We start from the raw sequence: 25,729 nt of genomic DNA, 5'->3' as shown, positions 1-25,729 counted from the left end.
AGTGCAGTGGTGCAATCTCGGCTCACTGCAACCTCTGCCTTCCAGGTTCAAGCGATTCTCCTGCCTCAGCCTCCCAAGTAGCTGGGATTACAGGCGTCTGCCACCATGCTCGGCTAATTTTTTGTATTTTTAGTAGAGACAGGGTTTCGCCATGTTGGACAGGCTGGTCTTGAACTCCTGACCTCAGGTGATCCACCCACCTCGGCCTCCCAAAGTGCTGGGATTACAGGTGTGAGCCACCGTGCCTGGCTGAAGGAGAATAATTTACAGATGCTTTCCAGGAGACAATTTCTTCTTCAGAAATACTCTGATTCAGTAATTCCACTTCCATGACTCTCTTGTAAAGAAATTATGAAAGCTATACAGAAGAATGATCAACATAGTAGTATTTAAACAGCTAAAATCGGAAATTACCTAAATATTCAACAGAAGAGAAATGATTACATCATTTATGACACACCCATATGAAATACTGGACAAGAAAAGACTTTCATTTCTAGAAATTTCAAACAGTAGGGATTAATATTTTTTAACAGTACTTCTAGAAAAAGCTAGGATCTCTATTTTTTTAATTTTTTCCAGATGGAGTCTTGCTTTGTCACCTGGGCTGGAGTGCAGTGGTGCAATTGGGGCTCACTGCAACCTACACCTCCCAGGTTCAAGCAATTTGCCTGCCTCAGCCTCCTGAGTAGCTGGCATTACAGGCGCCCGCCACCACGCCCAGCTAATGTTTGTATTTTTAGTACAGACGGGGTTTCACCATGTTGGTCAGGCTGGTCTCTAACTCCTGACCTCAGGTGATTCACCCACCTCGGCCTCCCAAAGTGCTGGGATTACAGCCATGAGCCACCGCGCCTGGCCCAGATCTCTATTGTTTTATCATAAACAGAAAAAAAGTAACCTCTATATCAACACCCAAAGGCAAATGAAAGTAGAGTGAGATAGCATTGGACACAACTATTTTTGGTAAAAACCAATAGAACATATAGATATCTGGGAAATGGCCAGGACTTTCAATGTCATGGAGTATTTAGTTAAGGAAATAGGGACAACTACCTGGCCATTTGGAAAAGAAATGAACGTGTAGGGGCCAGGCGCAGTGGCTCACGCCTGTAATCCCAGCACTTTGGGAGGCCGAGGCGGGGTGGATCACGAGGTCAGGAGATCGAAACCATCCTGGCTAACATGGTGAAACACCACCGTCTCTACTAAAAATACAAAAAATTAGCCGGGCGCAGTGGTGGGCGCCTGTAGTCCCAGCTACTCAGGAGGCTGAGGTAGGGGAATGGCGCGAACCCAGGAGGCGGAGGTTGCAGTGAGCCCAGATAGTGCCACTTACTCCAGCCTGGGTGACAGAGCGAGACTCCGTCTCAAAAAAAAAAAAAAAAAAGAGAGAAAAGAAATGAAGGTGTATCCCTACTTTTATCCTATAATAAATTCCAGGTCCTTTGCTGTATCTACTGCGAGAATGAAGACCATTCTCAGCAATCAGACTGTCAACATTCCAGAAAATGTCGACATTACTCTGAAGGGACACACAGTTATCGTGAATGGCCCCAGAGGAACCCTGCGGAGGGACTTCAATCACATCAGTGTAGAACTCAGTCTTCTTGAAAAGAAAAAAAAAGAGCTCTGGGTTGACAAATGGTGGGGTAACAGAAAGCAACTGGCTACCGTTCGGACTATTTGTAGTCATGTACAGAACATGATCAAGGGTGTTACACTGGGCTTCCGTTACAAGATGAGGTCTGTGTATGCTCACTTCCCCATCATCGTCATCTCGGAGAATGGGTATGTTGTTGAAATCTGAAATTTCTTGGGTGAAAAATACATCCGCAGGGTTCGGATGAGACCAGGTGTTGCTTGTTCAGTATCTCAAGCCAGAAAGATGAATTAATCCTTGAAGGAAATGACATTGAGCTTGTTTCAAATTCAGCGGCTTTGATTCAGCAAGCCACAACAGTTAAAAACAAGGATATCAGGAAATTTTTGAATGGTATCTATGTCTCTGAAAAAGGAACTGTTCAGCAGGCTGATGAATAAGATCTAAGAGTTATCCAGCTACAGAAAGAAGATGCCAGATGACTCCTAAGACCTACTTGTGATATTTAAATGATGCAATAAAAGACCTGTTGATTTGGAAAAAAGTAAATAGATAAATAAATTCCAGGTGCATCAAAGATGCAATCAAGGCCAGGCACAGTGGCTCATGCCTGTGATTCCAGCGTTTTGGGAGGCAGAGGCGGAACAATTGCCAGGAGTTTGAGACCAGCCTGAGCAATATGGGAAGACTCCATCTCTACAAAAAAAAAACTTTGACTGGGCACAGTGGCTCATGCCTGTAACCTAACACTTTGGGAGACCAAGACGAGAGAATTGCCTGAGGCCAGGAGTTTAAGACCAGCCTAGTCAACATAGTGAGACCCCCGTTTCTAAGAAAATATTTTTAATAAAATTAACAAAAGATAAACTTAGCCAGGCATGGTGGCACATCTCTATAGTCACAGCTACTTGAGAGGCTGAGGTGGGAAGATTACTTAGGCCCAGGAGGTCCAGGTTAGAGTGAGTCATGATCAAACTACTGCACTCCAGCCTGGACAATAGAGTGAGACCCTGTCTCAAAAAAAAAAAAAATGGAAGAAAAGAATAAAGAAAGAAAGATGAAATCATACAAGTACTGCTAGAGAAGCTAGATAAGATCATGGGAAAATTTTTATTTTGGAATGAGAAAAACATTTGAAGAAAGACACAAACTGTCAAAACCATAAAGGCAAAGATTAATAAAATTAACCTCACAAAGATTTAACATTTCTCCATGGAGAAAAAAACACCTTGTACAGAGATATAAGTACACAAATGATAAGCTGAGAAAATAAACATTTACAATATCTGCAATATAATAAAAGTCTAATTTCTTTAATATAATTAAGAGCAATCGGCCAGACGCGATGGCTCACACCTGTAATCCCAACACTTTGGGAGGCCAAGGAAGGCGGATCACGAGGTCAGGAGATGGAGACAAGCCTGGCCAACATGGTGAAACCCCGTCTCTACTAAAAATACAAAAATTTGGCCGGGTGCGGTGGCTCATGCCTGTAATCCCAGCACTTTGGGAAGCCTAGGCGGGCGGATCACAAGGTCAGGAGTTCAAGACCACCCTGGCCAACACAGTGAAACCCCGTCTCTACTAAAAATACAAAAATTAGCCAGACATGGTTGCACACACCTGTAATCCCAGCTACTTGGGAGGCTGAGGCAGGAGAATTACTTGAACCTGGGAGGCAGAGGTTGTGGTGAGCTGAGATCACACCACTGCACTCCAGCCTGGGTGACTGAGTGAGACTTTGTTTAAAAAAAAAAATTAGCTGGGCCTGGTGGTGTGCACCTGTAATCCCAGCTACTTGGGAGACTGAGGCAGGAGAATTGCTTGAACCCAGGAGACGGAGGTTGCAGTGAGCCAAGATCGTGCAACTGCACTCCTGCTGGGGCAACAGAGCGAGACTCTCAAAAAAAAAAAAGAAAAATTAGTCAGGTGTAGTGACACATGCTTGTAGTCCCTGCTACTCGGGAGTCTGAGGCAGGAGAATTGGTTGAGCCCAGGAGGCAGAGGTTGCAGTGAGCTGAGATTGCGCCACTGCAATCCAGCACTCCAGCCTGGGCAACAGAGCGAGACTCCAAGTTTAAAAAAAAAAAAAAAAAAAAGCCAGGCGCGGTGGCTCACACCTGTAATCCCAACACTTTGGGAGGCCAAGATGGGTGGATTACAAGGTCAGGAGTTCGAGACTAGCCTGGCCAATATGGTGAAACCCCGTCTCTACTAAAAATACAAAAATTAGTTGGGCGTGGTGGCGCATGCCTGTAGTCCCAGCTGCTCAGGAGGCTGAGGCAGGAGAATCACTTGAACCCAGGAGGCGGAGGTTGCAGTGAGCCAAGATGGCGCCACTGCACTCCAACCTAGGTGACAGAGCAAGACTCTGTCTCAAAAAATAAAAATAAATAAATAAAGAAAAAGAGCAATTACAAATTAAAAGAAGATCATTCATCCAATAGAAACATAATGAAAGTATTAATACATCAATATAGGTAGTTCACAGATAAAGTAATACAAATGGCTTTCAAATAGTCTACTCACTTATTAGAGAAATGTAAATTAAAATGAGAGATCACCTTCCACTTATCAATATTATTGAAGATGTGGGAGAAAAGGCATTCTCATACACTATTGCTGGGAGTATAATTGCTGCAATCTCTTTTTTTTTTTTTTTTTTTTTTGAGAGGGAGTCTTGCTCTGTTGCCCAGGCTGGAGTGCAGTAGCCTGGGCTCGGCTCACTGCAACCTCCACCTCACGGGTTCAAGCGATTCTCCTGCCTCAGCCTTCTGAGTAACTGGTATTATAGGTGCCCATCACCATGCCTGGCTAATTTTTGTATGTTAGTAGAGACGGGGTTTCACCATTTTGGCCAGGTTGGTCTCAAACTCCTGACCTCAAGTGATCCACCAGTCTTGGCCTTCCAAAGTGTTGGGATTACAGGCGTGAGCCACCGCGCCCAGCTGCTGCAATCTCTTTAAAGGGCATTTTGGCAATAACTGTTTAAAGTCCCATTACTGGCCCAGCATTGAATAATTTTTCCTTAGAAATTATCAGACCTGGGGCCGGGCACCGTGGCTCATGCCTGTAATCCCAGCACTTTGGGAGGCTGAAGTGGCGGGGGAGGGGGGGGTCACTTGAGGTCAGGAATTCAAGACCAGCCTGGCCAACATGATGAAACCTCATCTCTACTAAAAATACAAAAAATTAGCCAGGCTTGGTGGTGGACGCCTGTAATCCCATCTACTCGGGAGGCTGAGGCAGGAGAATCGCTTGCACCTGGGAGGCAGAGGTTGCAGTGAGCCGAGACCACATCACGGCACTCCAGCCTGGGAAATGAGCGAAACTCCGTCTCAAAAACAAAAAAAAAAAGAAAAAAATTATTAGACATATATACCAAAAAACCTTTTTCTACATACATGATTACTGCAGCATTATTTAAAACAGAAAAAAAGAAACTGGAATCAGTCTGTCTGTCAAAAGAAGAGTAAATTATGACATACAAATAAATCATGACACATTTATACAAAGAAGTACTATGCAGTACGGTCATTCCAAAGAATGAGGCAGACATATTTATGCTGGTATACAAAGATCTCCAAAATGTATGATGTGAAACAAAATAAATGGAGCAGAACATTGTGTAGTAACTATTTGTTAGAAAAACAAAAAAAGGATATATTTGGTTTTGTGGGTTTTGGTTTTGTTTTGGGACAAGGCCTCACTCCATTTCCAGTGCAAAGGCTGGATCATAGATCACTTTAACCTTGAACTCCTGGGCTCAAGTGATCCTCTTGCCTTAGCCTCCCCAGTAGCTAGGACTACAGGCGTGCACTGCCGTGACTGGCTAATTTTTTTATTTTTTGTAAAGACAGTATATCCGTATGTTGCCTAGGCTGGTCTTGAACTCCTTGCCTCAAGTGATCCTCCCACTTAAACCTCCCAAAGTGCTAGGACTACAGGCATGAACACCTGGCCAAGAATATATTTGTATATGTGCTTTTATATGAAAGAAAATTTCTGTAAGCACAAAAGAGCAATTGTTAATAGTGTTTGTCTCTGGGGAGGAACTCTGAGAAGCTTGGAGGCAGATTAAGTTTCCTTTTCATTTTGTAGCCTTTGGTACTAGTAGAGACGGGGTTTCACCATTTTTGCCAGGTTGGTCTCAAACTCCTGACCTCAAGTGATCCACCAGTCTTGGCCTCCCAAAGTGTTGGGATTACAGGTGTAAGCCACCGCGCCCAGCTGCTGCAATCTCTTTAAAGGGCATTTGAAATATATATATATAACTTTTCCAATTAAAAACAACATTAGGCTGGGCATGGTGGCTCATGCCTGTAATCTCAGCACTTTGGGAGGCCAAGGTGGGCAGATCGCTTGAGCTCAGGAGTTCAAGACCCACCTAGGCCACATAGCAAGACACTTGTCTCTAAATAAATAAAGAAACAAAAACAAAAAGAGTGAAAAAGAAAGAAGACATTTGCAATGAATGTATTTTTTAAGAGGAGGGGTCTTACTGTGTTACCCAGGCTAGAGTGTAGTAGCTATTCACAAGCACAGTCATAGTGCATTGCAACCTGAAACTCCTGGCCTCAAGCGATCTTCTCACCTCAGCCTCCTGAGTAGCTGGGATTATGGACATGCACCACTGCACCTGGCCCATATAATGCATATATCCAAAAAACCCCACAAACCTCATATCCAGAATATATGAAGAACCCCTACACATTAACACAAAAAGAGATAGACAATCCAATTAAAAAACCAAAAAAAATGGGCAAAGCCAGACACAGTGGCTCAGGCCTGTAATCCCAGCACTTGGTGGAGGCCCAGAAGGGCAGATCACTTGAGGTCAGGAGTTCAAGACCATCCTGGCCAACATGGTGAAACCCTGTCTCTACAAAAAAATTGGCCAGGTGCAGTGGCTCACGCCTGTAATCCCAGCATTTTGGGAGAACAAGGCAGGCGGATCACCTGAGGTCAGGAGTTGGAGACCAGCCTGGGCAACATGGTGAAACCCCGTCTCTACTAAAAATACAAAAAAATTAGCTGGGCCTGGTGGCAGACACCTGTAATCCCAGCTACTTGGGAGGGTGAGGCAGGAAAATCGCTTGAACTTGGGAGGTAGAGGTTGCGGTGATCTGAGACGGCACCATTGCACTCCAGCCTGGGCAACAAGAACGAAACTCCATCTCAAAACAAAAACAAAAACGAAAACAAAAACAAAAAAAATTAGCCAAGGATGGTGGCATGCACTACTTGGGAGGCTGAGGCAGGAGAATCACTTGAACCTGGGAAGCGGAGGTTGCAGTGAGCCAAGATCAAGCCACTGCCTCCAGCCTGGGTGACAGAGTGAGACCCTGTCTCAAAATAAATAAATACACTTTTAAAAATGGGCAAAACACTTGAACAGGAACTTCACAAGAGAAGATATCCAAATAGTTGATAAATATATGAAAAGATGCTGAAATTCCTTAGTTATGGGGAAATGCAAATTAAAACCGCAGTGTAAGTACTTAATGCTACTGAATTGTAAACTTAAAAATGATTTAAGATGGGCACAGGGTGAGGGGATCATGCTTCTATAGTCCCAGCTACTCTAGAGGCTAAGATAGGAGGATTCCTGGTACCCAGAAGTTCAAGGCTAGCCTGGGCAACATAGCAAGACCCTGTCTCTTTAAAAAAATAAAAACGATCTAAATAGTAAATGTTTTATTATGTATATTTTACCACAATTTAAGAACACACAGTGTGATACTATGTCCACTATTCTGGCTAAATTGAAAAAAGACAAGCTGGGCATGGTGGCTCACACCTGTAATCTCAGCACTTTGGGAAGGTGAGTCAAAAGGATCGCTTGAGCCCAGGAGTTCAAGACCAGCCTGGGCAACATAGGGCGACCCTGTCTCTACAAAAGATTTAAAAATTAGGCAGGTGTGATGGTACATGCCTGTGGTCCCAGCTACTCAGGAGGCTGAGGTAGGAGGATCAGTTGCACCCAGTAGTTGGAGGCTGCAGTAAGCCATGATCCTGCTATTGCACTCCACTCTACCCTGAGTGACAGAGCAAGACTCTGTCTCAAAAAACCAAATTAATTAATTAATAAACAAAAAAAGAAAAACAAATAATATCAAATGTTGATAACGATGTGGAACTATTATGACTTCCTTACACTGATGGTGAGAGTATATTTGTGTAACCAGTTTGGAAAACTGGCGATATCTTCTAAGATTTAACATCTTCCCTGTGACCCAAAATATACATGACTGTATGTTTTATTTCTTTTTTTCCTTTTTTTTTTTGAGACAGAGTCTCGCTCTGTTGCCCAGGCTGGAGTGCAGTGGTGCAATCTCAGCTCACTGCAAGCTCCCAGGTTCACGCCATTCTCCTGCCTCAGCCTCCCGAGTAGCTGGGACTACAGGTGCCCGCCACCACGCCTGGCCAATTTTTTGTATTTTTAGTAGAGACCGTGTTTCACCGTGTTAGCCAGAATGGTCTCAATCTCCTGACCTCATGATCCTCCCACCTCAGCCTCCCAAAGTGCTGGGATTACAGGCATGAGCCACTGTGTCCGGCCGTGACTGTATATTTTATTTCGATATACAGTCATGCATTGCATAATGATGGGAATATGTTCTGAGAAATGTGTCATTAGGTGATTTCATCACTGAGCAAACAACATAGAGTATACTTACACAAACCTAGATAGTGTAACCTACTACACACCTAGGCTACATGATATAGCCTATTGCTCCTAGGCTACAAACCTGTATGTTACATTACTGTACTGAATAGTGTAGGCAGTTGCAGCACAATGATATTTCTGTATCTAAACATAGAAAAGGTACATTAAAATTTGGTATTATAATCTTTATTTTTTTTCCCCAAGATGGGGTCTTGCTCTGTCGGCCAGGCTGGAATGCAGTGGCATGATCTCAGCTCACTGCAACCTCCGCCTCTCAGGTTCAAGCAATTCTCCTGCCTCAGCCTCCCAAGTAGCTGGGATTACAGGCCCCCGCGCCCACACCTGGCTAATTTTTGTATTCTTAGTAGAGATGGGGTTCACCATGTTGGCCAGGCTGGTCTCAAACTCTTGACCTCGTGATCCGCCTGCCTTGGCATCCCAAAGTGCTGGGATTACAGGCGTGAGCCACAGGGCCAGGCCCTATTACTATACTCTTGTGGGACCATCATCATATATGTGGGCTGTGGTTGACCAAAATGTTTTTATGTGATGTGTGGCTGTATATGTTCACCAAAAATCATTTACAAGAATGTTTATGGCAGCATTATTTGTAATAGTTATTGGGGAAACAACGCAAGTTTCAGCAAATGGATAAATTGTGATAAATTCACACAATGGAATACTCCATAGCATTGTAAAAATGGACTACTACTTGCAACAATATGTGTAAATCTCACAAACATCCTGTTGAGTAGAAGCTAGACACAAGAAAGTAATACTATTTTTTTCTTTCATATAAAGTTCAAAACCTGGCAAACCTAGTCTATGGTGGTAGAAGTTGGGATAGTGGTTATCCTTGAGGAAGGGAGTGAGGAAAGTGAGATGAAGGGGGCTTTCTGGGTGCTGGCAACCTCTGCTTTCTTGGTCTGGGTGCTGGTTACACAGTGTGTTCCATTCATGACTTGTGTACTTTTCTGTCTGTATGTTACCCTTCAGTAAAACAATTACCAACTAGGCGCAGTGGCTTATGCCTGTAATCCCAACACTTTGGGAGGCAAAGGTGGGTGGATCACTTGAGCTCGGGAGTTCAAAACCAGCCTGGGCAATGTAGTGAGACCCTCTCTCTATAAAAAATACAAAAATTAGCTAGGCACGATGGCAAGTGCCTGTAGTCCCACCTACTCAGGAGCCTGAGGTGAGAGAATTGCTTGAGCTGGGGAGACTAAGGTTGCAGTGAGCTATGAGCATGCCATAGCACCCCAGCCTGGGCAAAAGAAACAATTACCAGGCCGGGCACGGTGGCTCACGCCTGTAATCCCAGCACTTTGGGAGGCCGAGGCAGGCGGATCACGAGGTCAGGAGATCGAGACCATTCTGGCCAACACGGTGAAACCCCGTCTTCACTAAAAAATACAAAAAAAAATTAGCCAGGCATGGTGGCGGGTGCCTGTAGTCCCAGCTACTCAGGAGGCTGAGGCAGGAGAATGGCCTGAACCTGGGAGGCGGAGCTTGCAGTGAGCCGAGATCACGCCACTGCACTCCAGCCTGGGCAACAGAGTGAGACTCCGTCTCCAAAAAAAAAAAGAAACAATTACCAGAGAAAAGAAAAATAAATAAATTCATGGAAAAACTTTTTTTTCCCCAGAAAATAAAGCAGACTGACCCAAATATATTTTTATTTGTCCTGTTTTGCTTTTTAGGTTGAAAAAAATGATATAGGCCTTTCTCACATTAAAACATTTATGTCTTCTGAGAATTTTGTGGGTTTTGCTCCAAATTTTTCTGTTTTTTAAGTTATATAACAAATACTACCTTATTAGGTGAGGGGAGGGAGACCAGAAAAGTATACAACAGGTAGTAGAAAGCTTGATACACTTACACTTTTTTTTTTTTTTTTTGAGACAGTTTCCCTCTGTTGCCTAGCCTGCAGTGCAATGGTGAGATCTCAGCTCACTGCAACCTCTGCCTCCTGGGCTCAAGTGATTCTCGTGCCTCAGCCTCCCAAGTAGCTGGTATTACCAGCATGTGCCACCACACCTGGCTAATTTTTGTATTTTTAGTAGAGACGAGGTTTCACCATGTTGGCCAGGCTGGTCTCGAACTCCTGGCCTCAAGTGATCCATATGCCTTGGCCTCCCAAAGTGCTGGGATTACACGTGTGAGCCACCGCGCCTGGCCTTGCTTGATACACTTTCCTCCATATTCACATGCAGTTGATATTACAGGATCAGTGAGGTTTATGATATTATCAGTTGAAGAGTTTTATTTTAGTGGCAAGTCCATATTTGCTTCCTTACAAATTAAGATCTTTTATTCTTTTATTATGAAAAGTTCAGTTGGAAAATTCAAAATAAAAACTTGCTCATTGCAAACAGAAGTTATTTCACATGAAGAAATTCCACCTTACTTTTTTTCTTATTTTAATACCACATTTTTCTATACTTTAATCCTGAGAGAACTCAGGCTCTGTATCAACTGCTTTTAAATCCATTGTCTGGATTTTTAAGCTCCTGTGAGTTTGGCAGCTGTTCCTATTGAGTAACTGAGTGAAGAGTTACAGTGCAAAGAGTGATATTACTATCCCCTCTGCACCCCGCCCCACGCCTCTGCCGGCCCTCCTCCCCTCCAGCCCCCAACCAAGGACATCCGCTTCCTCGGTTCTTCACGTCCAACATTCTGAATGCAATGAAACCACTAGGTTATTTTGAAAGCCACTTTTAATGGTCCCTTGCCCTTTAATTAAAGGAAAAGATGCCTCAACAAGGTGAAAGATGATGCAATTTCAATTGCTCTCTAAGGATGTGGCTTAAACCATACAGGATGTCAGATCCAGCACCTGTTTTTTGGTGGGAGTCAGGGTAGGGACCTCGTTCTGGCTTGGCAGACGTGGTACTGTGGTATTTTGCTTTTTACCCTTGGATAGCACAGTGAAAGAAGATATACTCAGGACATACCAGCTTCCTCGAGGGCAGCTGTGGAGAAGAAAGTCTTGACTTCCTTTGAAATCACAGTCCAGAATCCCGGATATTCTTATTTCCAAGTCTGGTTTGAGAGTAAACAAATCTCAAATCTCTTTCCCAGGACATTCATTCAAATACATGTCATAATTGGGGTTTTTTGTTGTTTTTTGTTTGTTTTTCCCTCATGCTTTCTTCCACTGAATGGAAAACCCCTGCATCATCCGTTTCCTGCCAAGTGCTTTGCAAAGATTACAAGCAGGAAATTTAAAATGAGAATGACCATTTGAGCTACAGTGATCAGGCAACTATGATAATAAGAGGATGTGGGACCTATACAGCAGAGCCATTATAAAGTTTATCGGTGTTTTCATAATTCCCTCTTGCTCAGGGGCAGGTCGAATTATAGAGAGCTGAGAATTTGCATGAAAAGGTTTCATCTCCAACAATGAACTATGCATGGCACATAGTCCTGAGTTCGTGTATATTTTAAGATATTGTAAGGCCGGGCATGGTGGCTCACGCCTGTAATCCCAGCACTTTGGGAGGCTGAGGCGGGTGGACCACGAGGTCCAGAGATCGAGACCATCCTTGCTAACATGGTGAAACCCCATCTCTACTAAATATACAAAAAATTAGCTGGGCATGGTGGCAAGCGCCTGTAGTCCCAGCTACTTGGGAGGCTGAGGCAGGAGAATAGCATGAACCTGGGAGGCAGAGCTTGCAGTGAGCCGAGATCACACCACTGCACTCCAGCCTGGGTGACAGAGCGAGACTCTGTCTCAAAAAAAAAAAAAAAAAAAAAATATTGTGAACTATTTTTATTGGTACATTCATGCATTTTTTACTTTATTTATATACTCCCAGGGTGCAAGGACTCTCTTCTGTGCAATGTGCCAGATTGCTTTAATTGTACAGCCTCATAAAATATAAACTTGTTATTGTTATTATAATGATAACATTGTTGTGTCATTATGATTACTGCTGAACCATGCAGCTATTTATCCTTGCTCCTCTCTATGCTTTCTCTAAATAGATAGATCTTTGTAACTGGATCCTAGACTGGCACCTGAGATGCGGCTTTTGCATTTAAAGAGTGGGAGACTGAATTCATCTTAGAATTTTAGGGCTGAATTTTAGAGGTCCTGGTGTTCAGGCAGCCCACTTTATAAATAGGAAAACTCAGCTTCAGAGAGTTCAGTGATGTCCTCCAAGGTCACACAGCTAGTTAGGGTTAGAACAGGGACATCACCTGATTGCCAGACCCATGATCTTTTAAAAAGTCTCTGGTATCTTGCCAAAGAGTAGATAGGTAAAATTAGTTTTATCGATTGTTAGTAGGTTTGTTTTGCTAGGACATTTTCAAGTATCTCTAATTAAGGGTCTTGATTATGCCAAAAAAATAACAATAATATGATTATTTTTCCTTTGTCTATCATACCTTTCTCCAATTTTGATACTCACCTTCAATTTCAAGTTATAGCAAGCCATATTTTGCATAAATTCAATATATTTGGATATATCATAATCCATACTTCTTTTGAGTTCTATGGATTTGGGGCCTAACAGAAACTGGCAAATCTAGATGCCATTCAAACTTAGTTTATAGACAATATTTTTATTTTGTTTATTTATTTGAGACAGGGTCTTACTCTGTCACCCAGGCTGGAGAACAGTAGCACGATCATGGCTCACTACAGCCTGTAACTCCCAGGCTCAAGTCTCAGCCTGGAACTCCTTCTGTCTCAGCCTCCCAAGCAGCTGGGACTACAGGTTTGTGATACCATACACAGCACTTTTTTTTTTTTTTTTTTTTTTGTAAAAGATGAGGTCTTGCTATGTTGCCTAGGCTCGTCTCAAACTCCTGAGCTCAAGTGATCCTCCCGCCTTGGCCTCCCAAAGTGCTGGGATTACAGGCATGAGCCACCATGCCCGGTCTGTAGACTATTTTTTTAAAAAGCAATTTCCTGTAATGCCCATGATGTATATGATTCAAATTTAGAGATTTATTTTAGGGAAATAATCCAAGATGTACAAAGATTTAGGCTGGGCGTGGCGTCTCACGCCTGCAATCTCAGCACTTTGGGAAGCCGAGGCAGGCAGATCACAAGGTCAGGAGTTCGAGACCAGCCTGGCCAACATAGTGAAACCTCATCTCTACTAAAAATACAAAAATTAGCCAGGCATGGTGGCGCGCACCTGTAGTCCCAGCTACTCAGGAGGCTGAGGCAGGAGAATTGCTTGAACCCGGGAGACAGAGGTTGTGTGAGCCGAGATCGCACCACTGCACTCCAGCCTAGGCAGCAGAGCAAGACTCTGAATCAAAAAAAAAAAAGAAAATGTGCAAAGATTTATGTATAACAGGGACATTTGGTTCAGCATTACTCATAATAACAAAATAGAAACACAAAGTAATGTCCTTTTCTTTCTTGGAAAAAAACATTAAAAAATTGTTTACAGTGATTATATTTAGAAAGACTTGCTAGCCAAGTGTGGTGGCTCATGTCTGTAATCCCAGCACTTTGGGAGGCCGAGGCAGGCAGATCACGAGGTCAAGATTTCAAGACAAGCCTGGACAACATAGTGAAATCCCATCTCTACTAAAAATACAAAAGTTAGCCAAGTGTGTTGGTGGGTGCCTGTAGTTCCAGCTACTTCGGAGGCTGAGGCAGGAGAAACGCTTGAACCCAGGAGTCAGAGGTTGCAGTGAGCTGAGATGATGCCACTGCACTCCAGCCTGGGTGACACAGCGAGACTCCATCTCACAAAAAAAGAGAAAGACTTGCTCAATGGGAAGAAAATCTTTCCTTTTGCTTTTTGTGTCTGTTGTTTGTATCGTTTGATTTTTCTGTCCACATAGATGTACTAATTTATTTTCTTCAAAAACATCAACAGATATATATCTATATCTATATAGATATAGATATAGATATATTTTTTGAGACAGAGTCTTGCTCTGTTGCCCAGGCTGGAGTGTAGTGGCACGATCTTGGTTCATTGCAACCTCTGCATCCCCATTTTGAGCAATTCTCCTGCCTCAGCCTCCTAAGTAGCTGGAATTACAGGTGCCCACCAGCACGTATGTCTAATTTTGTATTTTTAGTAGAGACGGTGTTTCGTCATGTTGACCAGGCTAGTCTCAAACTCCTGACCTCAAGTGATCACCTGCCTTGGCCTCCCAAAGTGCTGGGATTACAGGTATGAGCCACCATGCCCAGCCAATGGGCTTCCAATTTTATTACTGCTGCCCTGGATTTCTCTCCCTGCATTTTGGACACACATAGTCCACTGCTTCCTTGGAATTTCTTTTCTTTTTCTTTTTTTTCTTTCTTTTCTTTTCTTTTCTTTTTTTTTTTTTGAGATGGAGTCTCACTTTGTTGCCCAGGCTAGAGTGCAATGGTGCATTCTCAGCTGACTGCAACCTCTGCCTCCTGGGTTCAAGCAATTCTCCTGCCCCAGCCTCGCAAGGAGCTGGGACTACAGGCGCAAGCCACCACACCTGGCTAATTTTTTTTTTTTTTTTTGTATATTTAATAGAGACGAGGTTTCACTGTGTTAGCCAGGATAATCTCGATCTCCTGACCTCGTGATCCTCCTGACTCGGCCTCCCAAAGTGCTGGAATTACAGGCATGAGCCACCGCACCCAGCCTAATGTGCCTTATTTTTTGAGACAGAATTTCACTCTGTTGCCCAGGCTAGAGTACAGTGGCACAATCTCGGCTCACTGCAACCTCTGCCTCCCAGATTCAAGTGATCCTCTTGTCTCAGCCTCCTGAGTAGCTGGGACTACAGGTGCCCGCCACCACGCCCGGCTAATTTTTGTATTTTTAGTAGAGACAGAGTTTCACCATGTTGGCCAGGCTGGTCTCGAATTCTTGACTTCATGATCTGCCCGCCTCGGCCTCCCAAAGTGCTAGGATTACAGGTGTGAGCCACCGTGCCCAGCCAACCCCCAGTTTTTTTTTTTTAGGAGGGACTCTAACTCTCCTAAATTGAGTCTCTAACTCAATTCTGCCTTTTATCTGGGATAAAATGTACTCCACCACTTACCAAGAGGCAGCCAATTCATGCTGCAGTCTATTTCTTTTGGGTAGGGGGATTCTCCAATATTGTCCCTTTGTGGTCGCTGGGAAGAGTTTACTGGAACGTAGTCTTAATTTAGACCCCAAGAGAAGGTTTTTGGATCTTGTGCAAGAAGGAATTTGGGGCAAGTCCATAGAGTAAAGTGAAAGCAAGTTTATTAAGAAAGTTAAAAAAGTAAAATAATATGCAGAGCAGGCTGGGCGCGGTGGCTCATGCCTGTAATCCCAGCACTTTGGGAGGCCGAGGTGGGCAGATGACGAGGTCAGGAGTTCGAGACCAGCCTGACCAACAGGGTGAAACCCCGTCTTTACTAAAAATACAAAAATTAGCTGGGCATGGTGCCACGCACCTGTAATCCCAGCTACTCAGGAGGCTGAGGCAAGAGAATTTCTTGAACCCAGGAGGCAGAGGTTGCAGTGAGCCGTGATCGTGCCACTGCACTCCAGCCTGGGCGACAGAGCGAAACTCCATCTCAAAAGAAAAAACAAAGAAAAGAATGTGCAGAGCAGCAGCTTGGGCTGCTTGACTGAGTATATTTACGGTTATTTATTGATTACATACTAAACGGGTGGATTAAACATGAGGTTCCTGGGAAAGGGGCAGGCAATTCCCAGAATGGAGGGGTCCTCCCCTTTTTAGACTATATAGGGTAACTTCCAGACATTTTCATGGCATTTGTAAACTGTCCTGGCACTGGTGGGAGTGTCTTTTAGCATGCTAATGTATTAGAATGTATTATGTATAATGTGTAATGTATTATGAGCAGTGAGGACAACCAGAGGTCACTTTCGCCACCATCTTGATTTTGGTGGGTTTTGGCCAGCTTTTGTTACCATATCCTGTTTTACCAGCAGGTCTTTATGACCTGTCTCTTGCAATACCAGTCCTGTTGACCTCTTATCTCATTTTGAGACAAAGAATGCCTAACCTCCTGGGAATGCAGCCCAACGGGTCTCATCTTCATTTTACTTCAGCCCTTATTCAAGACACAGTTGCTCTGGTTCAAATAAATGCCTTTTCTCCAATTATATTTCCTTCTTTTCTTTTTTTTTTTTTTTTTTTTTGAGATGGAGTTTCACTCTTGTCACCCAGGGTGGAATGCAGTGACGTGATCTTCAGCTCACTGCAACTTCTCCCTCCCGGGTTCAAGCGATTCTCCTGCCTCAGCCTCTTGAGTAGCTGGGATTATAGGCGCCTGCCACCACACCCAGCTAATTTTTGTATTTTAGTAGAGATGGGGTTTCACCATGTTAGTCAGGCTGGTCTCGAACTCTTGGCCTCAGGTGATCTGCCTGCCTTGGCCTCCCAAAGTGCTGGGATTAGAAGTGTGAGCCTCCAATTATATTTCTACATGCCTCTCCATACTTTGTTGAACCCGAGCATAAAAATATTTTGCCCTGTATCTTTGAGTCTTCACTCGGAATGCCCCAGTGTATACATGTTAAATACATTTGTATTCCTTTTCTCTTATTAATCTGCCTTTTGCAAGTTGATTTTTTAGTGGAACTTTAGAGGGTCCTTGTCCTTTATGGTCGCTTGTCTTTACTCTTTCCTTCATGAAAGATTTCTTGGCTGGGCATGATGGCTCTCGCCTGTAATCCCAGAACATTGGGAAGCCGAGGCGGGCAGATCACGAGGTCAGGAGTTCAAGACCAGCCTGGCCAACATAGTGAAACCCCATCTCTACTAAAAATACAAAAATTAGCTGGGCATGGCGGCGCGCATCTGTAATCTCAGCTCCTCGGGAGGCTGAGACAGGAGAATTGCTTGAACTCGGGAGGCAGAGGTTGCAGGGAGTCGAGATTGCATTGCTGCACTACAGCCTGGGCAACAAGAGCAAGACTCTGTCTCAAAAAAAAAAAAAAAGAAGAAAAGAAAGATTTCTCTGTAGCATGTTGATATGGTTTGGATATTTGTCCCTGCCCAGATCTCATGTTGAATTGTAATCCCCAGTGCTGGAGGGGGGCCTGGCGGGAAGTGTTTGGGCCATGGGGGTGGATCCCTCATGGCTTGGTGCTCTTTTTTTTTTTTTTTTTTTGAGAAAGAGTCTTGTTCTGTTGCCCAGGCTGGAGTGCAGTGTCGCAATCTCAGCTCACTGCAAGCTCTGCCTCCCGGGTTCACACCATTCTCCTGCCTCAGCCTCCTGAGTAGCTGGGACTACAGGCGCCTGCCACCACCTCCCGCTAATTTTTTGTATTTTTAATAGAGATGTGGTTTCACCATGTTAGCCAGGATGGTCTCGATCTCCTGACCTCGTGATCCGCCCACCTCAGCCTCCCAAAGTTCTGGGATTACGGGCGTGAGCCACCGCACCCAGCGGTGCTCTTTTCAAGATAGTGAGTTCTCAAGAGATCTGGTCATTTAAAAGCATGTGGTACCTCCCCACTCACTCTCTCTCTCACACTTGCTCCTGCTTTCACCACATATGACATGCCTGTTCTCCCTTTTCCTTCTGCCATCATTGTAAGCTTCCTGAAGCCTCCCCAGGAGCTGGTGCCAGAAGTATGCAGAACCATGAGCCAATTAAACCTGCTTTCTTAGCCAGAGGTGGTGGCTCACGCCTGTAATCCCAGCACTTTGGGAGGCTGAGACAGATGGATCACTTGAAGTCAGGAGTTGGAGACCATCCTGAGCAACATGGTGAAACCCCATCGCTACTAAAAATACAAAAAAAAAAAAAAAAAAAATTAGCTGGGCGTCGTGGTGCATGCCTGTAATCCCAGCTACTTGGGAGGCTGAGGCAGGAGAACAGCTTGAACCCAGGAGGCGGAGGTTGTGGTGAGCCGAGATCATGCCACTGCACTCCAGCCTGGGTGACAGAGTGAGACTCCCTCCATCTCAAAAAAAAAAAAAAAAAAAAAAGGCCGGGCGCGGTGGCTGACGCCTGTAAGCCCAGCACTTTGGGAGGCCGAGGCAGGCGGATCACGAGGTCAGGAGATCGAGACCATCCTGGCTAACGCCGTGAAACCCCGTCTCTACTAACAATACAAAAAAATTAGCCGGGCGTGGTGGCGGGCGCCTGTAGTCCCAGCTACTCGGGAGGCTGAGGTAGGAGAATTGCGTGAACTCAGGAGGCGGAGCTTCCAGTGAGCTGAGATCGCGCCACTGCACTCCAGCCTGGGCGACAGAACAAGACTCCATCTCAAAAAAAAAAAAAAAAAAAAAAATTATCCAGGCATGGTGGCGGGCGCCTGTAGTCCCAGCTTCTCGAGAGGCTAAGGCAGGAGAATGGCGGGAACCCGGGAGGCGGAGCTTGCAGTGAGCCGAGATCGCGCCACTGCACTGCAGCCTCGGTGACAGAGCAAGACTCCGTCTCAAAAAAAAAAAAAAAAAAGTCTTCTTTCCTTATAAATTACCCAGTCTCAAGTATTTCTTTTGGTGGCACATGCCTGTAATTCCAGATACTCAAAAGGCTGAAGTGGGAGAATTGCTTGGACACAGGAGGCAGAGGTTGCAGTGAGCTGAGATTGTGCCACTGCATTGCAGCCTGAGCGACGGAATATGACTCCATCTCAAAAAAAAAAAAAAAAAAAAGTCCAGGCGCGGTGGCTTATGCCTGTAATCCCAACACTTTGGGAGGCCAAGGTAGGTGGATCACTAGAGCTCAGGAGTTTCAGAGCAGCCTGGGCAACACACTGAAACTCCATCTCTACAAAAAAAAAAAAAAAAAAAATTAGCTGGGTCCTGTGGCACACGCCTGTGGTCCCAGCTACTCGGGAGGCTGAGGTGGGAGGATCACCTGTGCCCAAGAAGGTCAAGACTGCACTGAAACATGGTTATGCCACTGCACTCCAGCCTGGCCAACAGAGTGAGACTGTGTCTTAAAATATAAATAAATAAAATAAAAACTTTAAGCAAATGATATTTAGCACAGTTTAACTGAGGAGAAAACAAAGAACAGTTTGTGAGTTGGACAGCCCTCAGAACCAGAACTGGCTCAGAGTGACCCCATTTTCATTTGGTCTGGCCTGTTCGGGCCTAGTGTGGGAGGTTAGTCCATAGCAATGTCCTCTCACTGTTTTGTTTAACAGTATAAAACTGTTTACAAGCCGGGCGTGGTGGCTTATGCCTGTAATCCCAGCACTTTGGGAGGCCAAGTCGGGTGGATTGCCTGAGGTCGGAAGTTCGAGACCAACCTGCCCAACATGGTGAAACCCCATCTCCACTAAAGATACAAAAATTAGCTGGGCATGGAGGCGGGCACCTGTAATCCTAGCTACTTGGGAAGCTGAGGTAGGAGAATCGTTTGAACCTGGGAGGCGGAGGTTGCAGTGAGCCGAGATCAAGCCACTTCACTCCAGCCAGGGCAACAGAGTGAGACTCCATTGCAATAAATAAATAATAAATAAATAAATAAATAAGCCGGGCACGAGATGGAGTTTCAGTGTGTTGCTCAGGCTGGTCTGAAACTCCTGAGCTCTAGTGATCCACCCACCTTGGCCTCCCACACGCCTGTAATCCCAGCACTTTGGGAGGCCAAGGCGGGCGGATCACCTGAGGTTGGGAGTTCGAGACCAGCCTGACCAACATGGAGAAACCCCGTCTCTACTAAAAACACAAAATTAGCTGGGCGTGGTGGCGCATGCCTGTAATCCCAGCTACTCGGGAGGCTGAGGCAGGAGAATCGTTTGAACCCGGGAGGCAGAGGTTGCGATGAGCAGAGATGGGGCCATTGCACTCCAGCCTGGGCAACAAGAGTGAAACGCCGTCTCAAAAAAAATTTAAAAATAAATAAATAAAACTGTTTACAGTGGTGAGATAGTCTTCTCATGCTTAGAATTGCTTATATGCATTATTGGGAAAACACTACCTATTACATTCCTCATTTTTTTTTTTCTTTTGAGACGGAGTCTCGCACTGTCGCCCAGGCTAGAGTGCAGTGGTGTGATTTCGGCTCACTGCAAGCTCCGCCTGCCGGGTTCATGCCATTCTCCTGCCTCAGCCTCCCGAGTAGCTGGGACTACAGGCGCCCACCACCACGCCCAGCTAATTTTTTGTATTTTTAGTAGAGACGGGGTTTCACCGTGGTCTTGATCTCCTGACCTTGTGATCCACCTGCCTGGGCCTTCCAAAGTGCTGAGATTACAAGCGTGAGCCACCGCGCCTGGCCACATTCCTCATATTTTTGCAAACACTCCAAAATGTAAATTTGCAAAATTAATATATTAGTTTATTATTATTTTTTTTGAGACAGAGTTTTGCTCTTGTTGTCTAGGCTGGAGTGCAATAGCGCGATCTCGGCTCACTGCAACCTCTGCCTCCTGGGTTCAAGCAACTCTCCTGCCTCAGCCTCCCGAGTAGTTGGGATTACAGGCGCATGCCGCCATACCCGGCTAATTATTTGTATTTTAACAGACATGGCGTTTCATCGTGTTGCCCAGTCTGGTCTCAAACTCCTGAGCTCAGGCAATCCGCCTGCCTTGGCCTCCCAAAGTGCTAGGATCACAGATGTGAGCCACCATGCCCGGCTAGGGAAATATTTTTAAAATATGGGGCCATGCCCTTGTCTCTTTACTCCTTCCTGTCTGGGATGTAGTTTGATCTCTAGAAATTATCTTGGACAATGAGATAAACTTGAGAATGGAATGCTCACGTGGTAAAGCAAGATGGGAAGACTGAATTCCTAACACCATGGACCACCATATAAAAATGGATTTAACTCCAGATTTCTTGTACATGAGAGACAAACAAACTTCTATCTTGTTTATTATTTTAGTGTATTTAGGTTTGGCGTTTGGGTTTATTTTTTATTTTTATTTTTTTTGAGATGGAGTCTTGCTCTGTCGCTTAGGCTGGAGTGCAGTAGTGCGATCTCAGCTTACTGCAACCTCTCTCTCCCGGGTTCAAGCCATTCTCCTACCTCAGTCTCCTGAGTAACTGGGATTACAGGTGCCCACCACCACGCGTGTCTTATTTTTTTGTATTTTTAGTAGAAATGGGGTTTCATCGGCCGGGCGCGGTGGCTCATGCCTGTAATCCCAGCACTTTGGGAGGCCAAGGTGGGCGGATCACCTGAGGTCCGGAGTTTGAGACCAGCCTGACCAACATGGAGAAACCCCATCTCTACTAAAAATACAAAGTTAGCCGGGCGTGGTGGCGCATGCCTGTAATTCCATCTAGTCCAGAGGCTGAGGCAGGAGAATGGCTTAAACCTGGAGGCAGAGTTTGCTGTGAGCCGAGATCGCGCCATTGCACTCCAGCCTGGGCGACAAAGCGAAACTCCGTCTCAAAAACAAAAAAAAAGGAAAGAAATGGGGTTTCATCATGTTGGCCAGGCTGGTCTTGAACTCCTGACCTCAAGTGATCCACCTGCCTTGGCCTCCCAAAGTGCTGGGATTACAGGCGTGAGCCAGGTTGGTTTTATGTTTTGACAGGATCTCATTCTGTCACCTGGGCCGGAGTGCACTGGTGCCATCACAGCTCACTGCAGCCTCAACCTCAGAGGCTCAAGTAATCCTCTTGCCCCAGCTTCCTGAGTACCTGGGACTACATGTGCATACCACCATGCCTGGCTAATTCTTGTATTTTTTGTAGAGGTAGGGTTTTGCCATGTTGCCCAGGCTGGTCTGGAACTTCTGAGCTCAAGCAATCCACCCACCTTGGCCTCCCAAAGTGCTGGGATTAGTGAGCCACTATGCCCGGCTTTTCCTCTCTCTTATTTTCTCTCTTTCTTTCTCTCTTTCTCTCTCTCTTTCTTTCTTTCCAGACAGAGTCTCACTCTGTTGCCCAGGCTGGAATGCAGTGGCACCATCAGGCACCATCACTGCAGCCTCAACATCCCAGGTTCAGGTGATCTTCCCACGTCAGCCTCCCTGGTAGCTGAGACTACAGACATAGGCTACTACGCCTAGCTAATTTATTCTTTATATTTATATTTATTTTATTTATTTATTTTTGAGATGGAGTCTAGCTCTTGTTGCCCAGGCTGGAGTGTAATGGCGAAATCTTGGCTCACTGCAACCTCTGCCTCCTGGGTTCAAGAGATTCTCCTGCCTTAGCCTCCCAATTAGCTGGGATTACAGGCACCTGCCACCACACCTGGCTAATTTTTTTTTTTTTTTTTTGAGACAGAGTCTCGCTCTGTTGCCCAGGCTGGAGTGCAGTGGCACAATCTTGGCTCACTGCAAGCTCCGCCTCCCAAGTTCACGCCATTCTCCTGCCTCAGCCTCCTGAGTAGCTGAGACTACAGGTGCCTGCCACCACGCCCGGCTAATTTTTTGTGTTTTTAGTAGAGACGGGGTTTCACCGTGTTAGCCAGGATGGTCTCGATCTCCTGACCTCGTGATCCGCCCACCTCGGCCTCCCAAAGTGCTGGGATTATAGACATGAGCCACCGTGCCCGGCCTAATTTTTGTATTTTTAGTAGAGACGGCATTTCACCATGTTGGCCAGGTTGGTCTTGAACTCCTGACCTCAGGCAATCCGCCCACCTCGGCCTCCCAAAGTCTGGGACTACAGGCGTGAGCCACCGCGCCCGGCCTATTTTTACTTTTCAGAGACAAGGTCTCACTGTGTTGCCCAGGCTGGTCTTGAACTCCTGGCCTCAGGAGGCCCTTTTTCTTCAGATTCCCAAAGTGCTGGGATTACAGATGTGAACCACTGCACCCAGTCTCTATTTAGTTTTTGGGTTTTTTCCCCCATTATTTGCAGCTGAACTGATCTTAACTCCCTGGCCTGCCCAAATGAATTGTTAATGCTGCTGCAGCTCTGAATGGGTGCTAGTTTGGGCATGTGGTGTACAGGTGGGGGCAAGTGTATGTCAGAATCCTGAGATGGAGTCCCTCAAATACACAGCAGACCACTATCACTGGCAACCCAGCACTTACACAAGTGATAAGTCCAAAAAACACTAGCCAATAAAGAAGACTCAGGGATTTTGCTTTTTTAATGTGGGATTGAGATAGTTCATGGTCTTTTGGTTTTAAGAGACTCCATTTCTCTTCTTTTTATTTTTATTTACTTATTTATTTTTTGAGATGTAGTCTTGCTCTGTTGCCCAGGTTGGAGTGCAGTGGCCTGATCTTGGTTCACTGCAACGTCTGCCTCCCAGGTTAATGCGATTTTCCTGCCTCAGCCTCCTGAGCAGCTGAGACTACTGGCATGTGCCATCAGACCTGGCTAATTTTTGTATTTTTAGTCGAGATGGGGTTTCCCCATGTTGGCCAGGCTGGTTTCGAACTCCAGACCTCAAGTGATCTGCCAGCCTCGGCCTCCCAAAGTGCTGTGATTACAGGCGTGAAACCGTGCCCAGCCTCCATTTCTCTTCTTTCAAACCTGATCTCTGAGAGCCTATATAGATTTGTGGTGGACTGGGTTCCCTGCTAGCAAGAAAAAGTCTGACACTATATTCAATTTTTGGTCTTTCAAAAGTCTTCTTTTCTTTTTTTTTTTTTAGATGGAGTTTCGCTCTTTGTTGCCCAGGCTGGAATGCAGTGACGCAATCTCAGCTCACTGCAACTTCTGCCTCCTGGGTTCAAGCGATTCTCCTGCCCCAGCCTCCTGAGTAGCTGGAATTACAGGCATGTGCCACCATGCCCAGCTAATTTTTGTATTTTAGTAGAGACAGGGTTTCACCATGTTGGCCAGGCTGGTCTTGAACTCCTGACCTCAGGTGATCCGCCTGCCTCGGCCTCCCCAAGTGCTAGGATTACAGGCATGAGCCACTGTGCCCGGCGGAGCCACCACGCCCGGCCTCAATTTCTTTCTATTTCCTTTTTTGAGACGGAGTCTCTCTCTGCCTCCAGCGCCCAGGCTGGAGTGCAGTGGCACAATCTCGGCTCACTGCATCCCCCCCACTTCCACATTGGAGTGATTCTCCTACAGGCATGCACCACCACACCCAGCTAACTTGTATTTTCAGTAGAGAAGGGGTTCTCCATGTTGGTCAGGCTGGTCTCAAACTCCTGGCCTCAGGTGATCTGCCCGCCTCAGCCTCCCAAAGTGCTGGGGTTACAGGCATGAGCCACCGTGCCTGGCCTAAAACATTAAACTCTTTTAAAAGAGTTTTAATGACACGGTCTATAGGAAAACTATATTTTATATCTCTGGTGAAATTGCTAAGAAAAACATATTCTTATATTCCTCACGTATGAAAATAAGACAATAGGTTCTTGCTTTTTGCTGTTTTTTTTTTTTTTTTTTTTTAAATTACAGGAGGGGCACGGTGGCGCATGCCTGTAATCCCAGCACTTTGGGAGATCCAGGCGGGCAGATCACAAGGTTAGGAGATCAAGACCATCCTGGCTAACACGGTGAAACCCCGTCTCTACTAAAAATACAAAAAATTAGCTGGGCGTGGTGGCGAGTGCCTGTAGTCCCAGCTACTCGGGAGGCTGAGGCAGGAGAATGGCGTGAACCCGGGAGGCGGAGCTTGCAGTGAGCAGAGATCGTGCCACTGCACTCCAGCCTGGGTGATGAGCAAGACTCCATCTCAAAAAAAAAAAAAAATTACAATGGAAAGGTTATGAAAAACGAAAAGAGAATAAGGAATACTTGGTAATGATTCTAAACTTCTAGGTTTTGGATAAATCTGAACAAGGTTCTAAAATGTTCAGTTTAATTTTTTTTTTTTTGAGACAAAGTCTCGCTCTGTTGCCCAGGCTGAAATGCAGTGGCACGATCTCTGCTCACTACAACCTCCGCCTCCCAGATTCAAGTGATCCTCATTCGTCAGCCTTCCTAGTAGCTGGGATTACAGGTGTGTGCCACTATGCCCAGCTAATTCTTATTTATTTATTTGAGATGGTGTTTCCTTCTGTAGCCCAGGCTGGAGTACAGTGGTGCAATCTCGGCTTACTGCAACCTCCGCCTCCTGGGTTCAAGCGATTCTCCAGCCTTAGCCTCCCCAGTAGTTGGGATTACAGGCATCCACCACCACGATGAGCTAATTTTGTATTTTTAGTAGAGACGAGGTTTCACCATGTTGGCCAGGCTGGTCTTGAACTCCTGATCTCAGGTGATCTGCCCACCTTGGCCTCCCAAAGTGCTGGGATTACAGGCCTGAGCCACCTGCATCAGGCCTAATTTTTGTTTTTTCAGTAGAGACGGTGTTTCACTATTTTGGCCAGACTGGTCTTGAACTCCTGGCCTCAAGTGATCCACCTGCCTTGGCTTCCCAAAGTGCTGGGATTACAGGCGGGAGCCACTGCATCCGGTGGACAATTAGTTATTGACAATATCAATGACTGACAACTGTGGTTGTAACTCAGATAAAACAACAAACAATTACTTAACAAAATCTTTACATTTTCTTTTCCTACTTTTTTGTAGCAATGGAGTTTCACCATGTTGCCCAGGCTGGTCTGGGACTCCTGGACTCAAGCAATCCTACTATCTCAGCCTCCCAAAGTGCTGGGATTACAGGTATGAGCCACTATGCCCGGCCAAAATCTTTACATTTTCTAAAAGGGTGAAAC

General features: G+C 45.3%; 1 protein-coding gene and 1 pseudogene across 9 annotated transcripts in view; both read left to right on the top strand.

Moving 5' to 3' along the window:
• The window catches only part of TIPIN (TIMELESS interacting protein), a 58,282-nt gene that overhangs the window by 4,768 nt on the left and 27,785 nt on the right, over window positions 1-25,729 (top strand). For 2 of the 9 annotated variants that reach the window (XR_010137168.1, XR_010137167.1), the window contains exons 1-2: window positions 18,735-18,899; window positions 25,584-25,676. The exons of 2 other annotated variants lie outside the window; for them this stretch is intronic. Coding sequence is in view for 5 of the 7 variants with exons in the window: in XM_054532823.2 (XP_054388798.1) it covers window positions 25,586-25,676 (91 nt within the window). In the remaining 2 variants the exon portion in view is untranslated. Of the gene's footprint in view, window positions 1-12,874; window positions 13,004-18,715; window positions 18,900-24,919; window positions 25,012-25,583; window positions 25,677-25,729 lie in introns of those variants that run through there. 5 more of the 9 variants (XM_054532822.2, XM_063716178.1, XM_054532823.2 and 2 more) reach the window with 4 other exon arrangements.
• Window positions 291-2,137, top strand: LOC134760209 (large ribosomal subunit protein uL6-like; annotated as a pseudogene).

This window comes from Pongo abelii, chromosome 16 (assembly GCF_028885655.2).
Source record: "Pongo abelii isolate AG06213 chromosome 16, NHGRI_mPonAbe1-v2.0_pri, whole genome shotgun sequence".
Taxonomy (NCBI): Eukaryota; Metazoa; Chordata; class Mammalia; order Primates; family Hominidae; genus Pongo; species Pongo abelii.
This window is presented reverse-complemented; position numbering and strand designations above follow the sequence as displayed.